This window comes from Stomoxys calcitrans, chromosome 4 (assembly GCF_963082655.1).
Source record: "Stomoxys calcitrans chromosome 4, idStoCalc2.1, whole genome shotgun sequence".
Taxonomy (NCBI): domain Eukaryota; kingdom Metazoa; phylum Arthropoda; class Insecta; order Diptera; family Muscidae; genus Stomoxys; species Stomoxys calcitrans.
In genome coordinates, this window is record NC_081555.1 from 164,644,194 (window position 1) to 164,654,706 (window position 10,513).

General features: G+C 39.9%; 1 protein-coding gene across 3 annotated transcripts in view; it reads right to left on the reverse strand.

The window, feature by feature from the left end:
- Positions 1-7,038, reverse strand: part of LOC106088524 (cAMP-specific 3',5'-cyclic phosphodiesterase) — a 692,903-nt gene extending 685,865 nt beyond the window's left edge. For all 3 annotated transcript variants that reach the window (XM_059368225.1, XM_059368224.1, XM_013254097.2), the window contains exons 1-2: positions 6,839-7,038; positions 5,171-6,732 (exon numbers count right to left, since the gene is read on the reverse strand). In XM_059368225.1, coding sequence (XP_059224208.1) covers positions 5,171-6,732; positions 6,839-6,955 — 1,679 coding nt within the window. In that variant the 5' untranslated portion in view covers positions 6,956-7,038. The remainder of the gene's footprint in view (positions 1-5,170; positions 6,733-6,838) is intronic.
- Positions 7,039-10,513: the final 3,475 nt, after the last annotated feature.

Sequence of the window (10,513 nt, forward strand, 5' to 3'; positions counted from 1 at the left end):
GTCAACGCCGACAATATGAAAAAATCCGCAATTACTTTTTGGGCAACCCAATAGCTACCATATAGACCGATCTGCCGATAAGGGGACTGAAGCCCATAAAAGCTTTATTTATTGCCAGATTTCGCTGTTAGACCAATCGATGTCCATGCCGAATTTGGGTGCTTAAGTTATCCAATTTTCACAGGAATGTGACGAAATGGGGTTTACATATATACCCGAGGTGGTGGGTATCCAAAGTTCGGCCCAGCCGAACTTAATGCTTGTTAAAAAATTAATTTTTACCATTCCGTACGAAACTATGAGGAAAAAAAACGCCTACAACACTTGCTGCTTGATGATTTTATTGGGTTTTTTTGCCAATCTATTTTAATGTAACTCAGGCATGTGTTACCCAAGTGCCAATGGCAGGCTTAGCCTCAAAAGTTCCAATAGCGGGCCTTGCTTGCATGGTTGAAATGGCTGGTCTCGTCATTGGCACTTTAATGTCTTTTGTCCATTGACCAGGATACTTAATGTCAAAGGTATTAGCAACGGGAATATCCTTGGTCAAACGACCGGTATAGGGCATAATAGCCTCCAAGGTGCTAGCAAACACAGGACCATCCGCTGTCATAGCCATACCACCAGGCGTGTGGTACACTTGAGGATTGGCCATGGCAGAGCCGGCAATAAGGGCAACAGCGGGGAACAGGAACAGTTTCATGGCGCTGTGAAGACAAGACAAGAGTGATATGCTTCTACAATGCAAATGATGACAGCAACTCGTATTTATATTAAAATGTTATATCAACAAATCGCCTGAAAGCGGCCGTAAACTTGGAAATTGTGTTAGGGTAAAAACCCAAATCCCGAATTTATACACATGTCGCAACCGGGGCTTTTGTTTAATGCGTTTGTGTCAATGGTTTTTATTCCAGTTGTTTATTGTATGACATATTTTCGCTTTATTCTATTTTATTTCTAGGAAAAATTGGAAGCAAGTATTTGCACCTACATATATACTGTAGACCTTAGACATGGCAACCATCAAGCCATAGCGATGAACGGTGATTCATATTCAATTTGTGTTTCACAACTTCCAGCAAACTTGCAGCATTTTGTTGCCAAGAGAGTTTTTTTGTTACTCTACTACCCACCATCGAAGAACATTTTGTCATGCAGCTTGCCAAACTTCGAAATATTTATCTTCTACTCTCTAATTATGGTAAAATTCTAAGATAATCGAACCATGTCCTTTGGTCTATTTCCCCGTTAGTCTGTTTGACATTTATTTTTATCATTGGAAAGTTAAGTTTGTGCATGAGCTAGAACTGGACTATAGCTTGATAAAAAAAATCTCCATACAGAATAATATACCAATTATAAGCTCATAAAAGTCATAATTTCCACCCGATTTCGTTGAAACTTGTAAAAGCGATTTGTACTGGAACTCTGATGAGAATGGTGCTTTTCTTTTCCATTGCCAAAAATCTTTGGTCATTAAGCTCAATTCAAAACAGAAACAAGCAAAAAGACATTAAGTTCGGCCGGGCCAAACTTTGGATACCCACCATCTCGGGTATATATGTAAACCCCCTTTCGCCACAATCAGGTGAAAATTGGATAATTTATGCACCCAAATTCGGCACGGACATGGCCTACTAAATATAAATCAATGTTGAATTTTGTATTTCAAATTTCAGCATAATCGGGTAATAAATAAAGATTTTATGGTCTTCAGACCCTTTATCGGGAGATCGGTCTATATGACAGCTATATCTTAATACAGTCCGATCCGTACCATATTTGGGACGGATGTCAGGAGATCTAAAACTACCCACTGTTTTAAATTTCAGCGAAATCGGATATAAAATAAAGATTTTTTGGGCGTCAGACCCTTTATCGGCAGATCGGTCTTTATGGCAGCTATATCTAAATACAGCCCGATCTGAACCACATTTAAGTCGGATATTGGGAGGCTCAAAACTACCCACTATTACAAATTTCAGCGAAATTGGTTAAAATATAAAGCTTTTCTAGGCTTCAGACCCTTAATCGGGAGATCGGTCTTTATGGCAGCTATATCTAAATATAGTCCTATCTGAACTATATTTGGGTCATATTTTGGTAGGCCTAAAAATATTAATTTTTTCAAATTTCAGCGAAATCGGATAAAATATAAAGATTATATGGGCTTCAGACCCTATATTGGCAGATCGATCTATATGACAACTATACCTAAATACAGTGCGATCTAAACCATATCTAAATCGGATATTGGGAGGCTCAAAATTACTCACTGTTTCAAATTTCAGTGAAATTGGTTAAAATATAAAGCTTTTCTAGGCTTCAGACCCTTAATCGGGAGACTGGTCTATATGGCAGCTATATCTTAATATAGTCCGATCTGAACCACTTTCGGGTCAGACGTCGGTAGGCTTAAATTAACCCACTGTTTCAATTTTCAGCAAAATCGGGTAATAAATAAAGCTTTTATGGGCATTAGACTCTTTTTCGGCAGATCGGTATATATGACAGCTGTATCTAAATATAGTCCGAACTGAAGCATATTTGAACCAGATGTCGAGAAGCCTTAAACTATTCACTGTTTCAAATTTCAGCGAAATCGGATAAACAATAAAGCAATCATGGGTATTAGACCCTTTATTGGCAGATCGGTCTATATAGCAGCTGTATCAAAAAATGGTCCGATTTGGCCCGTTCATAAACTTCACCAGCGTACATCAAAAAGACGTATCTGTGCCAAATTTCAGCGGAATATCACAATTTTTGAAGGCTGAAGGAGTGATTACAACAGACGGACGGACAGACGAATAGAAGGACAGACACACGGACATCGTTAAATCGTCTTCGAATTTTATGACGATCCGAAATATATATACTTGGTAGGATCGGAAATTGATATTTCGATGTGTTGCAAATGGAATGACTAGATGAATATACCCCCTATCCTACGGTGGTGGGTATAGTGAATAAAATGTTTTTTTCAAATCTATTGGGTTGTCCAAAAAGTAATTGCGGATTTTTTAAAAGAAAGTAAATGCATTTTTAATAAAACTTAGAATGAACTTTAATCAAATATACTTTTTTTGCACTTTTTTTCTAAAGCAAGCTAAAAGTAACAGCTGATAACTGACGGAAGAAAGAAAGGAATTACAAAGTCACAAGCTGTGAAAAAATTTTTCAACGCCGACTATATGAAAAATCTGCAATTACTTTTTGGGCAACCAGTTAATATATTCTTAGATTTAAAACTATTATACTAAGCTCAATATGCATACTCCTTCAAATTCATTAACATATATCTCAATTAATTTCATACTCAATTCCTTTATTCAATTCGCTTTGGTTTAAAATGCCACTTTTATAGTATAGTCACCTATTGTCTGTAGCAACACTGAAGGTGTTTGTAAACACATGTCGCCTTCGCTCCAATCGATGATGGCGAATAGACGGACGCGATTGTAGGTGTTAACAGTTTAAATCGACTTGAATGCCAAATTAATGAATAATAATGAAAATAAAGGAAAACTAATGAATGCTCTAATTGCATTACACCAGTCTTCAGTTGCCTCCCACAACGCACATTTATGGTGGCTTTGCACCCAGGGCCTTAAGGCAGTTTAATGGCAAACATTTTACAATTTTCCTGCTAATAATAATTAATTGCTTAATTCGTGTAATTGTTATTACAATAAGATACGATTTGGAAGAATAAGTGCTTAAGCACTGTTAATGGTAACAAGTAAAAGTCAGTCATAACAAAATATCTCATGCAAAATTTCAGCTAAATCGGATAATAATTACGTCCTCTAGTGGCTCAAGAAGTCAAGACCCCAGATCGGTTTATAAGACAGCTATATCAGGTTATGAAACGATTTGAACTATCCTTAACACAGTTGTTGGAAGTCAAAACAAAACACGTCGTGCAAAATTTCAGCCAAATCGGATAATAATTGCGTCCTCTAGTGGCTCAAGAAGTCAAGACCCCAGATCGGTTTATATGGCAGTTATATCAGGTTATAGACAGATTTGAATTAATCTTAACAAAGTTGTTGGAAGTCATAATAAAACACCTCATGCAAAATTTCAGCCAATCGGATTAGAATTTCTCCCTGTAGAGGCTCGAAAAGTCAAGACCCCAGATCGGTTTATATGGCAGCTATATCATGTTATGGACCGATTTGAACTATCCTTAACACAGTTGTTGGAAATCATAACAAAACACGTCGTGCAAAATTTCAGCCAAATCGGATAATAATTGCGTCCTCTAGTGACTCAAGAAGTCAAGGCCCCATATCGGTTTATATGGCAGCTGTATCATGTTATGGACCGATTTGAATTAGTCTTAACATAGTTGTTGGAAGTCATAATAAAACACCTCATGCAAAATTTCAGCCAAATCGGATAAGAATTGTGCCCTCTAGCGGCTCAAGAAATCAAGACCCCAGATAGGTTTATATGACAGCTATATCGGGTTATGAACCGATTTGCACCATACTCAGCACAGTTGTTGAAAGTCATAATAAAACACTTCGTGCAAAATTTCAGCCAAATCGGATAAGAATTGTGCCCTCTAGCGGCTCAAGAATTCAAGATCCCAGATCGGTTTATATGGTTTAAATGTCTCAGACACATATTACGAGGTGTTACTAACAGAATGACGAAATTAGTATACCCCCATCCTATGGTGGAGGGTATAAAAACCTTGACGCGACATTTATAGCAACTGCTTTATGGAGAGAGCAGTAAAACCGGGATTCACCTCGAACGGTGGTTAGGTGGTTTACATACCCCGAAAGATGAGGTGGTTTTTGGTCGGTAGAGACCGAACCGGACATACGGCCACATAGACATGACACTTATGACATTCGGGGGTTCAAGATCTCAATTTGGCAGATGGGTTTATATGGAGGCCACATACATTAGGATACAAAACAATTTGAACCACACCAAGTACTATTATTTGGGTCGTACCGAAAGGGGTCGCAGTACAATATTTCGAGATTTAAAAAGAAAGGACTAGAATAGTTTACCTGGGAGTGGGGATCTACTAATCTAGTCCTTCCTTCCTATATTGGTGAATATGAACAACTTATCTTATAACTTTTATTATACATCACATGTTCATAACGTTAAGAAAATCAAAAAAAAAAAATGTTGTACTTACCGAACATTTGCCAAGGTGTGCCGCCGATTCTTCAAGTATCGACTATGATACTTCTGCAGATCCCCGATGGATCCCTGTTCTGCTTGCATTTTGCTGGCTGGTAATAGTTGCGAACTATTCGATTGTGGTGCTCCTAGCGCCGAAACGGATGATGATGCTAAACGGTTGTGAGCAGCTGCGCTAACGGTAGCAGCACTGCTGCTATTATTCGAGGCAAGAGTTTCACTTGAATTGGTGGCACCACAACTGGTGGCACCGGCTATGCCACTGGGCGCAAGTACTATGCGAGACCAACCAGACTTGTGTTGCTTGCGAAATTTATGTTTGATTCTGGGCGATGGTGTAGAGGTGGTGAAATCTTGCGCTGTACAACCTGTCGTGGATGAGGTGGTAGCTGCGTTGGCCGACAGGGAAGTGCAACTTTCACTGCTGCCACTGGGATTGGCGGTATAGGGAGATAGTTGATCGATTAATGTTTGTGCTAATTGGCGATTTGCGGCGACGTTATTGTTGTGGGAGATTTCAGTGGGATTTGTGGAGTCGTCCGTTGGGACGCTGTGTTGGCGATTGAGTTGATGTTCAGACTCTTCTTCTTCTTTGATGTGTGGCAAGGGCGAGGTTTGTGGCGGTGGGCAACAACAACGTGAAGGTGTTGAGGTAGTGTTAGCTGTTGCTGCAGCAGCAGCAGTGCTTGCAGTGGCCGATGCTACAGCAGAGGCAGCGTTCCCTATAGCAGGTGTTGCAGTTGTCGCCACAATATTGCCTTGATTAATGTTGCTGCTGGTGGCGTTGGTGGTGGTCGAGTTGGTATTCGGTGGTGTGGTCGGAGATGATTGTGTGGTTATGATCCCTGCCGGGCCTGCTGCAGTGGCTACGGACAACAAGGAAGTGGTGGTCGATAGCAAGGAACTGGCCGATGCTGAGCCCCCTCCACCTGCAGCAGCTGTTTGCAGCGCGGCAGCTGTGGGTGAAATACTGGTATCACTCAGGGTTTCCGGTTCGGCTTTACGAGGCAAAATACCCGAGGCCAAGGTGGCTGCTGCTATATCAGCGGCACTATAATGCTGATCGAGTTCCTCGACGTCGTTGATCAGGGTCTTTAGCGAAATGGGTGTGGTCACTGAGGTGCCAATGGTATCGGCCAAGGAGTGTTTCTTTACCGTTGCTATCAGAGATTCGTTACCGTCCGTCAGTTCGAGAGAGGATTTACCCGAACGCTTGCGTTTCACTGAGCTATTGTCCACGGCAGCCTGGGCAGCCGTCTGCACTGGTGTGTGTGGTGGACTTGTGGCGGGGGCTGCTGAGCTGCTGCCCCCGCGACAAGGAAGACAACAGCGAAACACTGTGCTACTGAAACACTTGAATGTTTTCGACTTACGTCGCTTGTGGTGGCATGAATTGTTTGTGGACGACGACGATATACAGCTGCCGTTGCCGAAGCTGCTGCGCTGATGATGTTGATTGCTCGACGTGTTGATGCCGCTGCCGGTGCCACCTGCACCAATGCTGCGGCAACTGCCGCTATTATTGCTGCTAAGTATGCTAAGGGTGCCACTGAGGCGCTAAAAAGGAAAAACAAATAAATTAGGGACTAGAAGAGAGAAAGAGAGGGGAAAGCAAAGCATTTTTTTTTTCTGGCAAAGAATAGTTGTTGAGTAGTTGGTCAACCTTTCCAAATCCTCCCATTTGAGCCTTGCCACTGCATTCATGATATTGTTGCTGTTGTTCATATTTCTGTGCCGTCGTTTTCAACTGTTTTTGTGAAGTGAATTTTGACAGACGCATGGTCTGTTTTTAGAGAGAACCGTTTTTTTTTAACTCTCGAATGTTTTACACTTGGGCCACACTCTTTTAGGAGTTAATTGTTGGCAATTATTACAGCATACTTTAGGGAGCAATTTTGAAGTGTTCTGGTGTGTATGGAATTTTCTGCAAAAAAAAAAGAAACATATTCCTTACTTAAGTTGTTAAAAAAATCTTAGCTTATAAAATAAAAAAAAACTTATGTATGTAAAGTTGAGAAAATCGGTTTTATTGCAAATAAACCTAAAGCATCTGTAAAAATTTAAGAATGGGTTTTTTTTATCAAAATTATTACCAATATTTTAAATGTGCGCTCTTAATACTAAAAAAGTAAACTCTTCTCACGATCTTGATCTCCCATAGGATTTTCGCCTTCCTACCGACCCTTTCGCTGTTCCAAATGGTTGCATGTGCATTTTTCGCCCACGCCCTTAACTCGGACTGCGTCGACCCGTAAGGGTTCGGGTTAACCAAGATTATTGACGGCAGTTCTCTGGCCTTTACTGACCAATCGTCTGCTTTCGCATTCCCAGTTACTCCGCTATGGCCCGGCACCCGAACAATGCGGATTTTGCTAGAGAAGGCGTTAATCTCCTGTTAACGGTCTCCTGTCTCCGGTGTTAACGCGAGGATATCGAGTATGAACACCTTTACGGACCGTTAGCAGGCCATAAGGGCGATAACCAGCAGGACGGTAAGATTACGAATAGTCGTGGAATGTCCTCAATCCATTCTCCCATCGCTTTAAGTCTCATAGCCGCAATGGCTGCCCCACACTCAATCTGAATGACTATGGGTCGGATATCTAGAATGATCTCCATTGGAGTGGTCCTCATCGCTCCGCCTATGCCAAGACAACATGTTCTCTGAACCTGTTGTATAATCCCAATCCCAACATCTGTGAGCCTTCTCAGTATGCTCCTGAATGTGTCACTTTCAATTCAGTTACCTGTCCAAGATCACACCTAAGTACAGACCTTCGTCTTACTCGTAAACAAGCATATTTCAGTCTTCATGTCATGTATTATGAGTAAAGTGGTCATTAGCTAGATTGGGTTGGGCCCTTGCGCTAGTAATCAGTTACTGGTTAACGTAAAGTAAAAAGAAATTTTAAACGTAACCTGACATAACGTAATACAATGTAACGTAACATCATAAACGGAACGTAACGTGATGAAAACTTAAAAAGCTTTTGAATTTTTGCCAAATAAACTGCTTAGTTATTGAATTAAATTAATAAAAATTAAACGTCACGTAGCGGAACGTAATGTAATGTAATGCAACGTAACGCAAAGAACGAGAAAACACATTTGGATTTTGGAAAATCAAATCGTTTGATAACACAAAGTGCAGTAATATAACATACCCTGGTGTTGGCGTTTATGCCACGCGAAGAAAATAACATAACTGTGATCGTTAGATTAGGTAAGGCCCTTGCACTAGTAACGCAAAGTAAAATAATGTAAACTTAACTTAATGAAAGTGAAATGTGAAACGCGACATAACGTAACGCAACCTTTGGATCTTTTTTTGTGAAGATAAACCACTAAAGTACTATGGATCTTCAAAGTACAAAGTATGGTAAAATAACAAAATCTGGAATTAACGTAAATGAGAAAGTAACATACATCACTTTAAGTGAGGCCAAGCTCAATTGATGGGACGCTCTCAAACCTGCTTAACCCAAAGTAAAATAATGTAAATAACTAAAATACTATGGATTTTGAAAGTATTTGATAGCATAAGGTATGCTAATATAACAAAACCTGGTATTGGCGGGTGTGAAGAAAGTAACATACATAACATCAATGGGATCATTCGTTTAGGTGGGGCCAAGCTCAGTTACTGGGACGCTCTAAAACCTGAATAACACAATGTAAAAAATTCAAACGTAAGGTAAAGTGACATAACGCAACGTAACGTAACAAATTCGAAAACGCCTTTGGATTTTTGCCAAATAAACGACAAAACTATAATGGAAATTCAAAATGTTTGATAGCACAAAAAGGGTAAAAAACACCACGGGCCGAATAAATCGATCATTATTAATAAACAAGTAAGAGTGTGCTAAGTTCGGCCGGGCCGAATCTTATATACCCTTCACTATGGATCGCATTTGTCGAGTTGTATGCGCGGTATCTCTTTTTAGGCAAACAAAGAATATTGAATAAGAACTGTTATGCTATTGGAGCTACATCAAGTTATAGTCCGATTCGGACCGTAAATGAGTGCAGAACATTGTAGAAGTCATTGTGTAATATTTCAGTTCATTCGGATAAGAATTGCGGTTTGTAGGGGCTCAAGTAGCAAAATCGCGAGATAGGTTTATTAAGCTATTGATCGGTTCAGACCATATTAGACACGTATGTTGAAGGTCATGACAGAAGCCGTTGTACTAAATTTCTGCCAAATCGGATGACAATGGCGCCCTCTATAGGCTCAAGAAGTCAAGATCCCAGATCGGTTTATATGGCAGCTATGTCAGGTTAAGAACTGATTTGGGCCATACCTAGCACTGTTATTGGAAGTGATACCAAAACACCTCATGCAAAATTTCAGCCAAATCGGATGAGAATTGCGCGTTCTATTGGCTCAAGAATTCAAGACCCAAGATCGGTTTATATGACAGCTATACCAGATTATGAACCGATTTGAATCATACATAGCACAGTTGTTGGAAGTGATACCAAAACACTATGTGCAAAATTTAAAAATTTTAGATCGGACGAGAATTGCGCACTCTAGAGGCTCAAGAAGTCAAGACCCAAGATCTGTTTATATGGCAGCTATATCAAAACATGGAACGATTTGGCCCATTTTGAATGTCAACCGACCTAAACTAAAATTTCAAGCGGGTAGCTTTACTAGTTCGACGCCCTTTGTGGGGTCTCAGACACATATTACGAGGCATTACAAACAGAATGAAGAAATTAGTATACCCCCATCCTAAGGTGGAAGGTATAAAAATTGTCATTAAAGTGTGTTGAAAAGTGGTATAACATCCATTAAATACGAGATGAAATTTTATTCCATACGAAGGCATTTTCGAACACGTATGCGGTAATCCGGTTCCTAGTATTGGTGTACATTAATAATGTTAATGAGTACACAACAAGCTGACCTAACCTGTTGTGAAGTGATCGTTAGATTAGATAAGGCCCTCGCATAAGTAATCAAAGTTCAGTTACTGAGATACTCGACAATTTGTTTATAGCAAAGGAAAATAATGCAAACGTGACGTAATGTAAGGTGACATGACGTAGTGCAACGTATCATAACGTTACGTAACTTGAAAACCGCTATGGATTTTTTGCAAATAAATAGCAAAAATACTACAGATATTCAAAACGTTTGTTAGCCCAAGATATAGTGTTAGGTATATGCCACTTTAAGCCAGAAATTTATCTGTAATTACTCTCTAAATAAGGAAAAGCCCTCGTACAGGTAAACCAAGTTCAACAGCTGGGATGCTGAAATGCTTGGTTACGTAAAGTAAAAGCTACGTAACGCAAACGTGACCCAAAAATAAAAGTAAACCTC